Below are 19430 nucleotides of genomic sequence, written 5' to 3'. Positions count from 1 at the left end.
AATCTTCATTAGTATCCAAGATTACAACTAGCCATCTTGTTTCTACCTATATCTAATGTTTGACACGCAATGGAAATCTTATCTCCTACACATTATGTTTTTAAAGCTATTGTTACTGTTCCTGACTCCGTTTATATTTCTTATTATGCATAAAGTATCATTTATTTAGCCTTTAATCTGTTGAAGTTTAAATGAACGCCCTTATTTTTCTTTTTGACAATAGGTAGCTCCAGCTCCAGCTGCAGCTACTGAGCAAGTGGTTCAGAAAGTAGAGACAGCTCCAACTGCTGAACCTTCAAAGCAGGTTAAGAAGAAGATCTCCTCCCAAAAGTTGATTATGCAACTGATCTTTTCAACATGCTTTCTATGGATGATTCTGGTGAAACTACTACTGGAGCTTCCAGGGACGATAATACATGGGCAGGATTTCAATGTATGTCTGAACTATCTTGCAAATTTTGGTGCTGGATTCCAGACATGTTTCTTCTTTCCGTCTTTTGTGGTTGAGGAGGGGGGAGGGGTGGGCTTCATAACCTTGAAGAATTCATACCATCTTTGTATTTAGCAATTTGGCTGATGTCATGTTCTGATTGTAACTGCAGCTGCTGATGTGTCATCCTCAACAGAAAAGACCACTCCAGCAAAACTTGATGAAAACAAACCACAGCCTGCTTCTGGAATTGAAGATCTTTTCAAGGATTCACCAAATTGCACCTAGTTCAACGGCAGTGAATCCCCAAAAAGATGTTAAAAATTGATATTATGTCTCTTTTTTTGAGAAGGTATGTCTTGTGACGGATTCTTGAGATGTATATGAGTCACACACCCTTCCAGGCACAATCAACCCCGAAATATCCTTAAGATAAAAAGCTTAATCTTAAAATTACAAAAATATAAGATAGGCTAGAATTTTATGATGATCTGAGAGACAACTAGACTTTCATATCCGCTATTATTGCTGTCCATTGTTTGACCTATCTTTTTCGCTTTATCATGTTGCAGTCCAATATTACTTCTCCATTCGCTGCTCACCACACACAACTTGCTATGCTAGCTCAACAACAGGCACTTTTAATGGCTGCTGCAGCAAATGCTTCTGGGTCAATGCCAAAAGCTCCTAACAACACACAAGTAGGGCTTAATGGTACCAACTTGCCCAACCAAAGTTGGCCAAATGTTGGCTACCAGTTCCCTGGAATGATGATGACAGAAACTCAGAAAGCTGAAGCAGTGAAGTATATGCAGGTAGAAAGTGTTTGTGGTGATTTATCTTTAAAAGTTCAATACATGGATGTACCTATGCTTTTTTTATGCTCTTTTGACAGATGGGCAATATGGGACCACTCGACCAATCGGAAATTCTTTTGCTCTCCAACATCCAGGTAGTGCGTTAAACATATGCGAAATATTAGTCCAACTTTTTCTTCTGGGAACATGGTTTGGATAGAGTTGTCTTTCTTACTGTTTATTAATATCTGGAAGATGCATTTTGGAATATGTATCTTCATGAAGCATGTGCTTCTGTGAAGTTAAATAAAGTCATATTCTCCCACCATATCCTCTGAAGATATAAGATGACATGGTGGTCATTTTACTTGTAATTTTCAATGAATGTTCAACAATATAGCTTTCAGTACATGCTTTGTAAGTTTTGTAGTATATAAGTTGGTTTTTTTAGGAAGAAAGAATTAGTTCTAGTGCTTTATATATCTTTCAGTAGCATGCTTTTCATAATTTGTCTAATATATTTCGCTACGGTGGAGAATGATAAAGCCCCGTATGCAATGTAATTTTACATAAAATGATCTTCTATGCTCTCTTACTCTATTGGGTGATATATAATGCGAACTATGATATATGTACACCAATGGAATAAAAATCAACTTTCCTTATCTGCAACTATCTAAAATTACTAGCTTCCATAGATTCGCTTAAGTTGAATATGTAAATAATAAGCTTATTGATATGTTATACTAGACTCTAGATGAAATATGACTCTGCACCAAATGCAAATTCCGACTTGTATTTTTCTTCTCTTTTTTGTTTTCTAGCTCATGTTCCAGAGAAATTGAATCATGTCAGTTTGAATATTCTAGCTGTTTTCAAATGTTCAATTAAAGCTAGGCAGTTGAAACTCATGCCGCTAACTTCTTCATGCAGCCGTATGCAATGGGAAATAATGCATCTAGCAATGGCAGTATGCCTGTAGCTGGCCAACAGAATGCATCCTCATTTTCGTCCGGTTCTTCACAATCAGGAAAAGAGTACGATTTTTCCTCTTTGACGCAAGGGTTCTTCACAAAACATTGAACATGGAAACGGGTATTTGACCTTCCATAGCACATTACACAGTTATTCACAGAAATAGCAGCTATTCAAGTTTCTTTTCTCCCGTATTTGGGGGTTGTAAACTATTGTAGGGGAACGACTTGAGCTTGAAGGTGTATCCGAGTAATAATTTGGTTTAAGATTGTGATATTCTTTACTACCATCTTTTGTATACTATATGTTCTTTTGAAAAATATTGATCTATTGATCATGAAGAAAAGACGAAACGGATTAGTGTAATATATGTAGAATATTGTTTGTTCTATTCTATTGGTGTGCTCTAAATACTTTTGCGACGGATTGGATTGGATTGGATTGGATTGGATTTGATGACATCTCTACTAATGTCTCAGATTGTGACCTTTTTTTTCTTTCTTTTAAGGGACTAAAAGACCTCGTTTTCTAACAGAAGTTTAATGGCCAGTACTATTATGCATTTTTTTATTATAAGGAACCACAAACGCGGTATAAAAGCAGATGAATCCAGAGTAGATGTCACATTCTTTTTATGAAAAACAGTTCTCACATTAGTAATATCTCTCACCGTCCCTGAATTTTATCAAATTTTTTTCATTTCTGTCTGTCCCACAAAATTTGACGTATTTCACTTTTTACCATTTTTTATAATTGACCTCACATTCCACTAACTTATTTGCACTCACATTTTATTATAAAACTAATAGGGGTGTTCGGCTTGCAAGATTGTATCCGGGATTAAACTTGTAGTATGTTTGGTTCGTAATATTCAACCTCACAATTCAATCCTAGATGGATAATCATGGAATAATTAGTCATAGCTAACCCCCTATGACAAAAATAATCTCACAACTCAATCTTAGATTGTATCTTGATATTATTTTATCTTGGAAACCAAGCACCACCTAAAAGTATGATTCACATCTTACCAACTTTTTCAACTCATTTTCCATTACATTTCTTAAAATTCGTGTCCAGTCAAACTGTGACAATAATTAAAGGACGAAAGGAGTATAAAATTTTTTTTTTCTTCCCATTTAACACACAAAAACATGTGCTTCTAATATCTATTATGATGGAGGAAGTAGTGACTTCTTTTTGACAGAGACATTCAGAATAATGTGTTAAGTGAATGATGAATAAAGTAAGAGAGGTGAAAAGAGAATATAATAAGAGAGTGGAAAACTTTTGGCAAAAATAACAATGACTCAATTATGTTAGAACTTCCCAGAATAGAAAAATGACTCAATTAACGTGGAATAGATGTATTATAATAGAGAAAGAAAACACAGCAAATTTAGGGGCAGCCTTTATCTATCTTAATGAATTCTAATATCTCAAAAAAACAATTCAAATTTCGAGAAACTCCACAAATTCAAAAAGGAACAACTATCATTAGTTTACATAATACTCCTATGGAGTTGAGCCACCAGGAAATATATATACAATTGAAGTATTTACCATGAAAATTTAAGAAGAAAAGGCTGACAAATTTTAAAACAAAATTCTAGTAGATAGTCACAGACACAATCGGACAATCCTCAGTGTCCAAGAACACATATATTTACACTCTTCAGCTGAAGCTGTGATCATCAACACTAGATTCTGGGAAGAAATGAACACATAAAGAAACGAGTGGGATTTTAGAAAAGTTGTCAATAGACCATTTTGTTTAGTTTGGTTCTAAACTAGAGGAGCATTGAACAATGCTTGTTTTAACAGGGAAAGACCATACCTTTGGAGCTGTTTCCTTAATCCCATCACCACCTTTCCTCCTGGTTCCACTCGATAAAACGTAACTGCAAAAAAGTTTCCATTTTCGGGATTAGAAGACACCATGGTGCTTCAGTGATGACTATACAAACTGTCATCTGGAAACTCGCTTAAATTATATACTGATGAATGAGAACAAAACAATGCTATGAAATAGTTTAGCCGGACATCAAACCAAGAGAATAGGGACTAGTCTTACTTTGTCAGTGTAGTTCTAATTGATAATCATGATAGCAAGTTATGGTATCAAGTTTGTTTCCTGACTTTGGCGTCCAAAAAATGAATCGAAAGTGTACCTGTATCACTGACTGACATTTCTTTGAGATCATATAATCTCTGAGCCCCTCCAAACAAAAATCCTGCTTCCACATCAAGCCAGTATCGGTAATGGAACTCCAACTCATTACCATCGATATCTTGTATTTTGATGCGTAAGGCCATGCAAGCCAGAAATATCGGGAAAAAAGTTCTGTTTGAAACCATGTTTTGAGCAATAATCAATGGGACAGAACTAATATGCAGTTGCACTGAAATGTAACTTGAAGTTATGCTCACCTGCACATCTTTTTGGTATAATAAGGCGTGCTAGTTTAAGGTCAGCGTCAGTAGCAGATAGTACCTTTTCAAACAGAGGAGTGATGGTAGCTTTAGGGCTTATAAATGGTCAAGGATCACTTTCATTATTGCCAAGATAAGCGAACATAAGTTTTAGTCTTAGTATTTGACAAAAAGATCATAAAATTAAGACAGTATGGGATCAGAATTTCAAAACATTTAATGGTGTCCCCAGCTGAGATCAGATGCATACACATTAACTAGAATGCAGCAATAAATTTAGAATAAGGTAAAAAAGGATACTTTCGAGAGATTTTCTGTAGTTCCGAATCAGTCACCCAAGGCCAGTACTGGGCTTCAACTGGGGCCTGCCCAGATGATTCCCGACGAGGATCTCTAGCTCTTACCTCAGGTTCAAGAGACAGACATCGCTTACGTGCCTGGAGTTAGAAGTTCATAGCTCCTTTGAGTTCAGATAAATTTAGTCTCACACACTAAGGATGTATATTAGAATGAATTCCAAATTTATCGTACCAATAGAAAATTCAACCTTGAGCACTCCATGCATATCACACCACCAAAGTCCAAGAGCAAATGAGTGCCGAAAGATACGATACATCCACAGTGGACTAGCTGTATTCAAACAATGATAGCATTAACATAGATGCCGGGACTAAACATTTCCAGATTAACAGAAAGACAAACCATGTTTGATAATAAAATTAATATAAGAGAAAAGCAAGAGCTTTGATGAGCTGACCTTGCCACAAGATCCACAGTCCCTCCAACCATCATCATTTGAATGGAAGGTCTCGCAGAACCTTCCATCATCATATAAACAACTAAACAATACAAAATTAATAAGTACAATAAACCTTAGAAGTAAAGTATCACAATCAACATGTATAGATAACGGCAATTTGGAAATGACTAATGGATAACACCACAGTTGCACAATCAAAGACTTATGCAAGCTAAAATATGTATATACTCTGTTTATTTTCATGATTTGAACAAAATGCGTGTGTACTGACGCGCAGCGGGGGCAGAGTTGAGCGAACTCGCCACTGCGGAGGCGCCAGCCGTTTCTGAAATTGGCGGGATTGGAGGTGGAATCCTGGCACTGGAAGCACGACATTCTCGACGACGAAGAAGAAGAAGCAGCCATGGAATTAGAAAACCCTAAACTGGGGTTGGAATTGGGAGTGTGCAAAATTAAATTACAGTGAAGAAGCCGACAAAGATTGGGTTAATTTGTAAATAAATGTAAATCAATCTAATCCAAATGTAATTCATTTATTCAATCATTTTTCTCACGCGTCACAAGTTTCAATCAAATCCGATTCAAATCTCTACCCGGTCCCACACTAAATCTCACATTTAGAACATCCCCAGTAGGAATAGCCCAGCAATAGCCCGGTCATAGCTTAGCCACAAACTCCTCCTGCCACATCATCAACACTAAAAATCATTCTGTCACATCATAAATAGCTCAGCCATAGCCTAGCCACATCATAAATAGCTCAGCCATAGCCTAGCCACATCATAAATAGCCCAACCACATCAATAGCAACATCACTCAAAATTATATAAAACAAATAATTAACAATCACACAAAATACGCAATTTAATTTACGAGACATATACGAGAAAATTCAATAATATTATTAAAATTTAAAAAGTACATTAATTAAAAAAAATTACATAATTAACAAAAAACTACTGCCGTGCAGTCCTCCGCGCCCATAACTCTTCAATTAAATCCTTTTGGAGTCGAATATGAGCCTCCGTTTGACGCATGTCGGCATGTGCTTGGAGACGGCCGTCTTCATCGTGAGGTACCCCACTCCGTACGTTGGGGGCGGCCACGCCGTGGCTTGGACCGGCTTCATTATCATCGTTGGCTCAATCAGTCAGTTGTACACCTTCATCTTCGACAATCATGTTGTGCATGATAATACAGGCGTACATTATATCTGCAATGCAGTCGACATGCCACAAACGCGTTGGCCCCTTAACTGCCGTCCATCGAGACTGGAGCACACCAAATGTGCGCTCCACGTCCTTGCGCGCCGACTCCTGCCGTGCCGCAAAGTAGGCCTTCCTCTCATCTGATGCGCATCGGATCGTCTTCACAAAGACGGGCCACCTAGGGTATATCCCATCCGCCAAGTAGTAGCCCATATCATGCCGGTTGCCGTTGGCGACAAAACTGATGGCCGGACCGACACCCTAACACTGCTCGTTGAAAAGTGGCGACGAGTTGAGGAAGTTGAGGTCGTTGTTCGAACCGGCTATCCCAAAATACGCATGCCAAATCCACAGCCGATAATCAGCTACGGCCTCGAGGATCATCGTGGGATTCTTTCCCTTGTAGCCGGTCGTGTAGAACCCCTTTCAGGAAGCGGGACAGTTCTTCCACTCCCAATGCATACAATCTATGCTGCCTAACATTCCCGGGAACCCATGCTTCTCCCCGTGCATCTGCATCGGATCCTGGCAGTCTTCGGGGGTAGGGCTTCGAAGGTACTGATCACTGAATACTTCAATCACGCCCTGACAGAAATATTTCATACATTCCAGGGTAGTCGTCTCACCGATGTGGAGGTACTCGTCCCACATGTCTGCCGCGCCTCCGTAGGCCAATTGTCGGATTGCCGCAGTGCACTTTTGAATAGGTGTGTGGCCGGGTCTGCCAGACGCATCGTGCCTGAAGCGGAAATACAGATATCGTTGCTCCAAATTGTTAACAATACGCATAAACAGGGACCTGCTCATCCTAAAACGGCGCCTGAAAAGGTTGGCGTTGAACCGCGGCTCCTGTGCGAAGTAGTCTTCGTATAGGCGCTGTTGTGCAGCTACGTGATCACGATCAATCACCGCTCGGTGATGTACCACTGGGCGAGGTCGAGGTACCGCCGGCTGCAAGGCCCTCTGCATCCATTGATCAATCTCACGGTTCGTATAGGCCTCTAGCGCTTCGTTCATTAAACGCTCGTACTCCTCAGCATCCCCACCACTACTACCACCGGCGTTACTCATTTCTAGGTGTTGATCTTGTATAGAAATTAAGATAGAGAGAGTACTCGTTAAAACAAGTGGTGCGAATGAAAATGACGTGCAAAGCGCGTATATATAGTGTTTAAAAAAAATCGCGCTAGGCGATCCGGACGCTGCAATAGCGCCGAGCGGATCGCCCAGCGCACCGCCTAGCGCCACAGGACCGCTGAGCGCTAGGCGGTTTTTAAATCCGAAAATGGCTGGGCGGTTGCAATAGACCGCCTAGCGCACCGCCTAGCGCCGACGCTCGGCTAGGCGGTGCGCTAGGCGCTATTGTGGATGCTCTTAGTATATGCACAAATTTTAATAAATGTAAAAAAAATAGGTTAAATAAGTTAGTGGACTATAGCTTTCACTTATATATATTAATTTTATAATAATTATGAGTAGAATTGGTTGGTGAAATATGGGGTCTAATTACCATTTATGGTAGAAGTGAAATGTGATTTTTATTTTATGACCGACCGAAATGATAAAATGTGACACTTAATATGAAACAAAGGTAGTATATTTTGATTAAAATTTCGTAGTTGCAATTTCTATTTTTGAAGAAGACTTCTATTCAAAATTGACTTGACAGTAAATTTCAATTCATTATTTTATAAAAAAAAACAGAAAATTTATGTCCGAAGCTAATAGTTTTGAACCTTTTGTACCTTGAATTTATGTCTATTTGTCTAGTAAATAAAAAAACGAATTATAAAGTAAGTGAACATAACATTTTGGTGTTGATTGGAGTGAACTAAGTTAATACAGTATATGAGTATATTATTCCATTGATACATTTTGGTATTGATTTGAGTGGACAAAGTTGAATAAACTTGAAGAAGATATTTTAAAATATGTATTAGATGTCAATAGTATTATGCATAATCAATTTTTGTGGATAGCTTTTGTATGTCATTTAGAAACCACAACAAATCGCAAATAAAATAATGGAAAGTAGCAGCAGAATAATTCTCTGGTCCAAAAAAGAAAAGGAAAAAAATAGTACTCCATAAATAAGAGGCAGTTCAGTTGAGTTTGTTTTATTTTGAAAAACTTCAACGGCTATATTTCATTTCATCAAATAATATCCGAGAAATCTTCAAAACCTCGTCACTCTCCAGATTCCAAACCCCTCAGCAATCTCTTCTTTAAGCTCTGCCAAAAATTTAAAAATCAATTGCTATTTCTCAATCGTGCACTCAGAGGTCTAGAGAAGAGCTGGAAAAAAGTGATTTCTGCGGCGGCGGCGAGCGGAATTTGAAAGGGGGTTTTGAGTGATACAGATCTGAAAACATGCTAGCTGTAGCGCCGAGCTGTATTACTCGTAGCTCGTTGGAGGAGATGCTCGAGGCTCTCCAGCGAAGAGACGAGATCGAAGCTCAGACGCCGCCGGATCTCCCTCCCGCGCTGCCGCGCCGCGCCGTCCCCCGCACTCGCCTCCCTTCCTTTAAGAGACGGCTTCCTGTGGCTGTGAGCTTTAAAGCTGATGAAACCGCAGGGAGATATGAAATTCGTGGCGAAATTGCGGGAATTGAAGAGACTGCTTCTGATAAGGTCTGTTTATTTTCATTTCTTAATCTACCAAATGCTTTAATCGATTCTGTCTTCGATAGACGTGAATTTGATGCGATTTGGAACAGGTTGGTTCTCGGAAGGGTTTGGATGATGGCAAACACCTCCATGAAATAGCAGTCACATTGCAATCATGTAAGGCCTAATAATGTGTAAAATACATGATTCGATTTTGATGTACTCTGCTTCTGCTGCTAATTACTGCTTGTGAGCAGATGTTCGGGGATGGTTGGCCAGGAAGCAATTTAGTCGTCTCAGGTCGATTGTGGAAACCGGCATCGCCATTTCTCAAGTGCAGGTACTAATTACTGTGTTGCAATGACTACAAAAACTTTACTCTTCTCTAAACGAGGCTTCTTCGCGTTTCTTCAGGCTCTGCCTCTAGATATGCTGGCTTTGATTGTTGGAAAACTCCAAGAGAGGGTGTTAATGGCAAAGGAAACTCTTCAAATCAAGGAAAAAGAGAGTGTGGCGTTGAGAGAGCAATTGGCAGAATATGAGGAACGCATCAATCAGTCGGAAGAAAAGATTAAATCCGCAGAGGATATGTGGGAAAAACGGATTGCATCTCTACAAGTGAGTTTAAGTTTATCTGTTGTTGTAATAATTTGGGTAAAATATATAGCAACAACGTGTTCATGCTCTGCAGAAGGATTTGGCAAAGAGTGAGATTCAAAAAATGAAGGAGCAGGTGAAAAGGAAGGTGAGTTTTGAGGATGAGAAGCATGATATTGTAGGAGCTCCAAGTGAGAAGCTGGTGAAGTTGAAACGCATGATGAAGGCGTGGATGAAGGGGAACAAGGTTCGGTTGATAGGCTCGAAGACAAAGATACACTCAGTGGGCCATGGTGAAGCCGATGCTCATCCAAGGAAATGGTGGGGAAACAAAACCAACAGATCGAACAATTAATCATAATCCAACGGCGGCTATGTAACTCTTCCATGTTCCATCTCAATCTCTATATATCAGTATTATCAAAGTATATTATTTCTTTGAAATTTAATTTGGTGTGATAGTAGTAGTTATTCTTAAGGGGTAAAATTGATTTAATATCAATATGGTTGCATAACTGGATGACTATAGAGCAAATGAAAGACAAAACAAAAGAAATATAATATTGTACGACTTCAATCAAGGTGAAAAATAATACTCCATTTAACCAAACATGAGTATAAATATATGCAAATTGAGATAATAAGACTGACTATTCATGGTTATGTTTGAACAAATTTGATGTGAGATTATAAGCATGCCACGCAACTACCACACATTTGAATCCTCGATTATATCTTTTGTAAAATTACAAACGTCGATTAACCACAAATATAAAATGAAGGAAAAAACAATACAGCAGCGTGGAAGGTGTAGGTGCACAAATTTGAGTGGTTCTGAATTTTAGCGCCACAAACTGAAAATAATTGTAGATTTGCAATTTAATCTTGATTGTCATTTTCGATGCACTAATAGCCCAACTTTAGCAGATGTAATTTCGAATCTATACTAATCTAAAGTGTCAGTTGGATGGAAAGTCAATATTGTCATTTTTGGCGGGAAATTGTGAAGTAATTTTGTTTGCCCTTTTGGTCATTTTTGAGAAATGAGAGATGAGCGTGTAATTTTTCTTTTTTCTTTTACAAATGTTGTAAATCCTGCTTTAAAAATAAATAGAATAGATATAGTCCCTCAATGGAGTGTTCACGTGTGACACTGAATACACAATAAACAAAAATCTTCCATGGTTCCAAAGCTGCATTTTTTGAGTTTCATCATTTTTTAATCCTTTTGTATCATGTGTGACCGTGAATACACAACAAACAAGAAGCCTACCCTGTTTCCAAAGCTGACATTTATTAAGTTTCTTTTTTTTCATCACTTTATACCTGAAAATAAATATCACATTGTTAATATCTAATAAAATTACATATGACTGTGTGTCTTACAACGTGTATACATTTATAGGAGAAATTATTAAACACATAAATAAATACATATATTCAAATGTGTGGTTGTACTGCCTAATCCACATCATTTTTGTAAATAATTATTCAATTATTAGCATGGAAAGTGATTAAATCTGAAATAAAAGTTTAGCAACATTCACTCATCAATATATCCGAAGTGATAGTTATCAACTCAATTTTTAGGTAGTTCGGTTCTTTCCATGCTTCTTCTCTCCATTAAGAAATCAGATTCAGACGCTTTTCTCAATATTTGAATCCTTATTGTTTTTTCAGTCATTAATATCTTTTATAACAATGCAGGCTCTATATTCTCAATTTGAATTATTTATTTATGTTTTACTGTTATACAGTTCTTTATTTCTATTTATTTCATATTTAGCTTTCTTCCTTGCAACCCGTATCTTAGTTTTAATCGGTTCTATTTTAGTCAGCAAGCAATGCATAGTTTTTGTATCATTCTATGTTCATCCATATCTTGATGTTGAGTATAAAACGTACCTTGGTCTATGTCTTTATGATGCAATGTTTAAGACCAAGCTCTCTTCTTTATTCCTTTTATAAACACTTTATAACCTGCACAAAAGAAGATTAATCTAAATGTTGATTGATGAAACCATATTTTTGTTTCTTATAATATGGTACCTAGCTAAAAACTAATTTGAGAGTTGGGATGACCTGGGACAGCAGCACGATTTCTTACTTCCTTGGATAACGAATCCACTTGCTCTTTTGTTGGCACCTAGACCAGGTAGGGAAAGAAAACAACTACTCTTCCCGCATATGTTCTGAAAACGAAAAAGATCTGATAAATAAAATATGGCTCCTTTAAATTCGTGCAAGTTTGGTCAGTAGAATGCAAGAAGCTAATAAGCCATCCTTGAGTAACGAGTCCTGCAGTTTAAATACCACTGTAAATTAAAATGTAAAATATTGGCTTATCAAAGAAGTTTTAGACTCAAAACATTTTTTGGCTATAAATATCAGTTCTAAGTATCCGAAAGTCATCTTCCATTTTGAATTTTCTTTTACTTACATGTTGTTATATTTATTTTCTTATTCAGTTATCTTATTATGGTGTTTTATAGTATCTTCGTCTTCTTATCAAAGATTCATCTTCATCCTCCTTTCAAAGCTTCCTCTTCCAAATGACCTTCACAATTGCGTCTTGCATTTGTGAAGTGTAACACATCGATTAGATGAGATGGAGTACAACAGTAGTTTTATTATAAAAGTTCTAAAGAATGGAGCTTGCTGGAGAGCTGGCTATTCTTAAGATGTTGAATGTGGCACAGTATTTTTTAGCATATCCTGGACAGTAAATCATCGAAAAGAAGAAACTACAGTAAATTATACTTTTGTAGTATTCCCTCGGTCCTAACTAAGTTGAGTCAAAACTTTTGGGCACGACGGTTAAGAAATTGTGTTAAAAAGTAGGAGAGAAAAATAAAGTAAGATAGATAAAGAGAAAGTAAAGTAGATGATGGAATTAAATAAACGTGACTGGATGTTTTTTTAGTCAAAAAAGGGAACGACTCAACTTAGTTGGGACATCCCAAAAAGAAAACTTAGTTGGGACGGAGGGAGTAGCATATTGTGATTGAGACGAGTTAGTGAAATGTGAAGTTCACTTAAAAAATAAAAGAGTAAAATGAGATCATTATATATGGACGAAGCGAAAAGGAAAAAAAATTATAATTCTTCGCAGACAAAGGAAGTATGTATATATTGTGACGAATGAAAATGGAAAGTAAATATATTTTTATGGGCTGGATCGAGTATTAAAGTTTGATAAAAAATCTTAAACTTATCAATGTTGCTCACGATTCTCATCGTTGCAATATTGGAAACTTTTTTCAAAAAGTTTGAAAAACACTACTACTATCTCATACTATCAACCAAGCCATTCAATATTTTCAGTTTAAATTTAAAAAACTATTACTATGTGCATTTGGTCAATTTAGATGCTTTATGCTATGATTCTAAATTCTTTTAAAGATCAAACTCTACAACCATTCAATAAGAAGCAATACCTTCTCTAATTTGTTTTCAGTTTTTTTATTTCTATTAAGCTCTACAAGTTTATTGGTAGTAAGGGTATTCCATGTAAAAAAGTTGCATTGGCCCACCGCATATTTAATTAAAGAAAGAAATAGGGAAAAAAACAATGAGAGAAATAGAATTAGAGTACTATGTGCCGCTCAATCTACCATCCTACTGCTTTTCATATGATAGTGGTTACGTTTAACCATAGCAACCCCCGCTATGTTATAGTATAACACAGCAGAGGATTCTCCCCATCTTACACGTGTTTTTATTGAATGTGTCTTTGTTATATATCTCTCACAAAATAAAACGTCTATTAAATTTAGATGTTTATGTAGTGTTTTTTTTTGTCATTTGTCACTTTGTATGTATTTGTGCATTTTGTATATGCATTTTATTTTTGTGCGTACTAATGTAATAGTTGGGTGAAAGATATAGCCATACATGGTTTAAGGTTTTATATATTCATTTATTTTGTATTTATAATTTTAAACTTTTATGTCTCGTGCATAGCACGGGTGTTAATACTAGTTAGAACTTGTATTTTAAACTCCTTTATTTGAAGTTTGAACTCTCATCTCAAATACTCTTAATCAATACTCCTATATATTTTACATTAGATAGACGTCTAATCTCAGCTCCTACTTTGCAGAAGGTAGTTCTAAATCTGAAATCGTATTAAGTAATTAATGAGCTTGGATCATAGAGTTTTAAATGATGGCTGGAACTAAATTGCAAAGTGACACAGGTTGGGTATTAAATTGCAAATTATGAAGAACATGGCAAATCTCTCTTATAATCAATAACGGCAAACTGAATCAAACTCTAATTATGAAATAATTGTTGTATGTGTGCTCTTTTTTGAGTCAAGACAATAATACACAAAATAATAAATTTATGATATTTTAGACTAATTTTATAAGAAAAATTATAATTAGGCTGAAGCTCATGATTTTTGTAACTAATATCACTTTAATAAACGTAGGATTGAATTGGATTGGGTGATAAATAAGTGGATTGTATCTTACTACTCCGATTGCTCCCAATTATACACGAAAACAATTATTCTACTAAAAATATGACTGCATGTTCAACAATAAAATAGTGTACAATGTTCAAACTTTATTACTATTACTATATTATATTTGTACGTTATCTTATAGTTGAGTCATTTTTCTATTTCGAGAAGTTCCCTCATAGTTGAGTCATTTCCATATATAGTAATCTTTTTCTATTTTCTACTTTACTCTCTCTTACTTTATTTTATCCACTTTATTCACTTTTTATTTTATTCTCTCTACTTTTTTCCTTCTCTTACTTTTTTTATCTATTTATTTAACACACTTAGAGCATCCACAATGGGACGGATGTCCCGGCGGACTTTCCAAAAATACATCCTGCCACGTCATAAGGACATGCCACTGCACTGCCACGTCATAAGGACATCCCACTGCACAATGACGGACATCCCGACGGACATCCACAATAATAAAAATTCACAAATTCACCAAATTAAATAATTTACGGAATTAAAATTTTGACACGAATACGGAGAAAATGCAACCACTTTATTTAAAACAAAAAACATACATAATTATTTTAAAAAATACATAGTTAAAAAAATAACATCAAGCTTCGACAAATGCGGCCCCCGTCTCACTCCTCGTCGTCCCCGCCGCCAGTCCCGGCGCCACTCTCGGGCAGGGGTGCCATTCCCAAATCGCGTCTCATAGTGTCGATGGCATCCTTCAACATGATCTTGTATAAGGGATCAGTCGCTGCATACCACTTGTCCATGGTGTCGAGCATGCTCTGCGTTAGCTGCACACGGGCGAGATTGTTGAGCTCGGAAGTGACCAGGGACGGAGATTCCGATTGGACCTCGTGGGATTCGTTGGCGCTTCCCCTAGCCATTCGCATCGCGGTCTTTTGCCCAACCCGGCGACGGCGGCGGGAAGACGATTTAGGGGTCGGGAACTCTGCCTCGGTGTCAGGGAGTTCGTAGGAACCGGCACTGCTGTTGTACTCCCCGGAGGCGTTGATCTTCGTCCGCTTCGGCCAGCCAGCTTCAACACCTGCACTAAACTTGGCGGAAGTCTGCACCACAAGATAGACCTCCCAATATTTGAACTCCCCGAAACCCAATTCACTGTCGGGGTACTGCTGGTGAGATAGAAGCTTCACATCATCGGCGGACATGCTGCTTGATGCCGTGCGGAGGTTGTTTGGGTAGATGTCGGCAAATCGGTCGAGCTGCCTCCTCAGCCGCTTCCACTGTTTCCGGCATTGCTCTCCATCGTGAGGCTTCCCACCTGGCAGTTTGAATTGGAGGTAGCTTTGGCTAATGCGCCACCACATTCTGTCGATGTGCTGGTTAGCCCCGACGTAGGGATCCTCGACTACACCGACCCAGGCCTTCGCCAGCGCGACGCACTCCCCTATGCTCCAGATGGTCCTCTTTCTCCCACCGGCTTCCTCCCTCGGCCCCCGCCCCACCCTCGTTCCTCGTACGCGAGGACAAGGTAGTGCCCTTGCCCTTCCCTCTCCCTTACTTCCGCATCCTCCCTGCCACCGGTTGCATCTCAGTAGGAGACTCCCTGACCGGAGATAGTCTCAACTCCTCAAAAGAGAAAGTCTCGATGCCGGTGAACTGAGTGTCCAGAGGAGTACTCTGGGGGGAATCACTCGACAATAAATCCATGTAGGGGCGATAGACATTGTCCCCAGGCGATTGGGGGACCCCCTGCCTGCTCCCCCCGCAACGACAGGCATGTCCTGCATCATCCCAGGCATCATCCCCGTCATCGCGGCACTCACCCCGGGCATTTGGGGCATCACCCCACCCATCCCTACATATTGTAGTACCCCTGCATCATCCCCGCCATTTGGGGTTGGGGCATCATCGGCTTCATTCCGGCATCATCCCGGATATCGGTGCACTTCCGCCGGCGTTTCCCCCAACTAACGGAAAACGTCGGCGTTTGTGACTCGCTCGTGGCGAGGGAATCACTATCGTGGTGCTCCATTTATCTTCAAAAGAAATGAAAGTATAGAGAGAGAAACTCGTTAAAATAAGTGGTGCGAATGAAATGAAGTTCAACGAGCCGTATATATAGAGTTTTTTTTAAAAAAATTAAAAAATTAAAAATCAGGACGTCCGTCGGGAACCCGCACTGGCAGACGTCCCGACAGACGTCGTCGGAAATCCATGGAACTCCGGTGTCCGCAAGCGACGTCCACGTCCGCCGGTCGCTCGCCTAATGTCGGACGTCCGGCACGCCGGTCCGATGTCCGCCGGGACGTCCGCCGCTGCGGATGCTCTTAACATTAATTTTTTAAACTCTATATCAAAAGGTTTCGTCTCAACTATGAAGTTACGGAGAGAATACTAGTATATATATTAACTACGAGGGTGTAATACGTGCTTCACGTGTTTCTAGATACTGCATGCCTGCAACTTGGAACCTTCGAATCCAATAAATGTTAGATCCATAAATTTTCAATAAAATTTGGGTTCCTGACTATGATTATGTGTTTTGTTTCGTTCCTTATCATATCCAAAGCCAAAGGGTAAAATATTTAAAAAATTATGTCATGGTTGACCTTTTCTTTTAAAACTTATTGTTGGGCCGGATGTTTTTTTAACATTAGTCCTCACTCAATTTTTATTAAGTTATTCTGCAAATAATTTATTGGACCTAGTTTATCCAACTATGGCTCATTATTTTACTTTAATGACCGATATAGGAGAGTTAAAATCATCATTTTTGTCATGCCAAAGTTGGTGATTCAAATGTATACATGAAAAAACATGGAGTACTATAATATTTGCCTCACACAGTTGGTATATTTTATCCAAGTAGCATAGCTAAATATCTAATGTATGCATGGTTTAGAATTTGGCAAAAACTTGTGTGCATCCAAATGCACGGTGCATTCATCCTAATTAGTACTAGAATTTATCCATGTTGGATTAAAATTATTAATCCATAGTTCAAGTTTAAAAATTAACATCCAATTAGAATTTATAAAGTATAATTGGAAGTTATTTAGTACATCATGGATCGAAACATGTGTATCTGAAATATCATGGTGCAGATGAATCAATTGGAGGATAAATAAGAGAAAATTAAATGAATGAAATCAAGCCCTTTAATTAGATTGGGTGAGGGTAGACATGCCCACGGTTTGTAAACTGGCGGTTCCGGTTTCGAGAAATGTGGAACCGAATCGTGAGGCTATTTCACGGTTTCGGTTCGAAAACCGGCGGTTCTAGTTCTGGTTCCGAACCGCCGGTTTCCGGCGGTTTTTTACGGTTTTTCACGGTTCCGAACCGGCGGTTTTTCGCGGTTCCAGCTAGATTTCACGGTTTTCCGACGGGTTTTCACGGTTCCGGTTTGGAACCGTCCAGAACCGACGGTTCCGACACGGTTTCGGTTCGTAAAATTTGGAACCGGAACCAGCCCGCGGTTCAAAATATGGAGGTTCCGGTTCAAGAAAAAAGTCACGGTTCCGGTTCGAAACCAGAACCGGCCGTTACGGTTCCGCGGTTAACCGCTGGAACCGAAAACCTTGGGCTAGGTGAGGGTGAGAATGGGGAAATGGTAAAAGGCACCGCTTGATAGATAGTAAGCTTAAAATCAAAAGGCGAAGACAAGTTTAAAGATGATAATTAATTGATATTTGTCGATAGTGGCAAGCATATAAACACCAAATAGAGAAAATGTAGTAGAACAAACAAAATAGAAATAAACTTACTTACAAACAAATAAATAGTTAATTATACTCCTAGTAGAATGGATTAGGTTTAAGGAAGTGAATTGATTGGCCCAATCATTTTAAATTTTTGCTGTCACTCCACCTTCTCTCCTCAATTGCCGAGAGCCACTCTCTTATCTATCTCATTTTCAAATTATAGAACAGGCTGTATAGTCTTGAAAATAATATAGTGAACTTCATAAACGACATCTATATAATTACATTTACACATTTGCAGTACCTGATAAATATTAGCATCAAATCACAAAGAAAGTATTGATGGAGTGTTTAGGGTTTAAAATATATCGTTTAAAATGATATATGTTACAGGATATAATCAAGGCATAATTTTGCATCTGAATTCAAAAGGCAATTAAAAGGAAAAATTGTCCTAAAAAGTGTAGAAACACCTCAAAATATGATTACCTACATTCAGGAATTATATAGGAAGTATAATATTAGAATATACTACATCAGAGATTGAAAAAACTAACATTCAATTGTTAAAGAACCATGCTCATTTGTTTGATAAGAAAGTAAAATTTAAGATGCGAAAATGAATCATGTAACTATGATTTCTAATAATTTTACTTTTCGTGCTTAAAAAAATTATCAAGATTTTAAAATCTATATTTAATTTAAACACTAAACTAAAAATATAATTATTTTTTTAGTTATTAATTACTTTCTCCGTCCCACAATAAGATTTACATTTTGCCATTTCGGTCTATCCACAATAAAGAGTCGCATTTCACTTTTACCATAAATAATAAGTAGGTCTCACATTCCACTAACTCACTTCACTCACATTTATTATAGAGTGAACTACATAAATAGTACCTGATCTTTAACCTTCGCACATAAATGGTGTCTGATCTTTATTTTATATCGCTTTTAGTACTTATAAATCACATTTTTAGTACCTGATGCAATTTTCACCCCAAAATGCCCTCTAAACAAATTCATTTTCCCATTTGGGTCATAAAGGATATTTTTGGCTTACACAAAACAAGTACCAAATGTGATACTGTATTATAATATCTTCTCTTATTCTCCTCACTCTTTATACTATTATTATTAATCAATATTAATATTATTATTTTGATGTTATAAATTAACAATTAATTTATTTTTTAATATCATTTAAATATACTTAATAATAATTAATTTAATTATAATAATAATAATAATTATTATTAATACTAAAAACTAGTTGTAACTAATAAATAATTATAGTATAATGATTTAAAATTATGAATTATATAATATTATATAATAATTATTATTAGTATTTTATATTAAATTAATAACTAATTAATATAGTCTTAATAAAAATTTAACACTGTAAATTGTATTCATAATGGTGTAAAGAGTTGAATATTTTTACTTAGATGTTCAACCCTAAAATGAGTCTA

At 37.4% G+C, this 19430-nt stretch overlaps 2 protein-coding genes, 1 long non-coding RNA gene and 1 pseudogene across 4 annotated transcripts; 2 read left to right on the top strand and 2 right to left on the bottom strand.

The window, feature by feature from the left end:
• Positions 1-223: 223 nt before the first annotated feature.
• Positions 224-2310, top strand: LOC121790024 (annotated as a pseudogene).
• A 1368-nt stretch (positions 2311-3678) lies between these two features.
• On the bottom strand, positions 3679-4106 carry LOC121790025. The gene is made up of 2 exons (XR_006048180.1): positions 4040-4106; positions 3679-3909 (listed from the first exon to the last, which is right to left on the bottom strand). It is a non-coding gene; the product is annotated as an uncharacterized LOC121790025 (long non-coding RNA).
• A 43-nt stretch (positions 4107-4149) lies between these two features.
• On the bottom strand, positions 4150-5873 carry LOC121790023 (B3 domain-containing protein Os07g0563300-like). The gene is made up of 7 exons (XM_042188328.1): positions 5667-5873; positions 5393-5474; positions 5167-5265; positions 4936-5072; positions 4633-4730; positions 4374-4493; positions 4150-4199 (listed from the first exon to the last, which is right to left on the bottom strand). The coding sequence occupies exons 1-7, from the start codon at positions 5798-5800 to the stop codon at positions 4150-4152; spliced, it is 720 nt and encodes a 239-aa protein (XP_042044262.1). The 5' UTR covers positions 5801-5873.
• A 2820-nt stretch (positions 5874-8693) lies between these two features.
• Positions 8694-10256, top strand: LOC121790022 (myosin-2-like). Of its 2 annotated transcripts, none has more exons than XM_042188327.1 (5): positions 8694-9234; positions 9321-9387; positions 9468-9550; positions 9625-9828; positions 9905-10256. In XM_042188327.1, the coding sequence occupies exons 1-5, from the start codon at positions 8974-8976 to the stop codon at positions 10160-10162; spliced, it is 873 nt and encodes a 290-aa protein (XP_042044261.1). In that variant the 5' UTR covers positions 8694-8973; the 3' UTR covers positions 10163-10256. The 2 variants fall into 2 exon arrangements, with proteins under 2 accessions (XP_042044261.1, XP_042044260.1); XM_042188326.1 differs by having other exon boundaries at positions 8711-9234; positions 9902-10256.
• Positions 10257-19430: the final 9174 nt, after the last annotated feature.

The sequence above is a fragment of the Salvia splendens genome, unplaced genomic scaffold (assembly GCF_004379255.2).
Source record: "Salvia splendens isolate huo1 unplaced genomic scaffold, SspV2 ctg390, whole genome shotgun sequence".
NCBI classification, from domain to species: Eukaryota; Viridiplantae; Streptophyta; class Magnoliopsida; order Lamiales; family Lamiaceae; genus Salvia; species Salvia splendens.
Note: the sequence above shows the minus strand (reverse complement) of the source record. Positions and strands in the feature narration are given on the sequence as shown.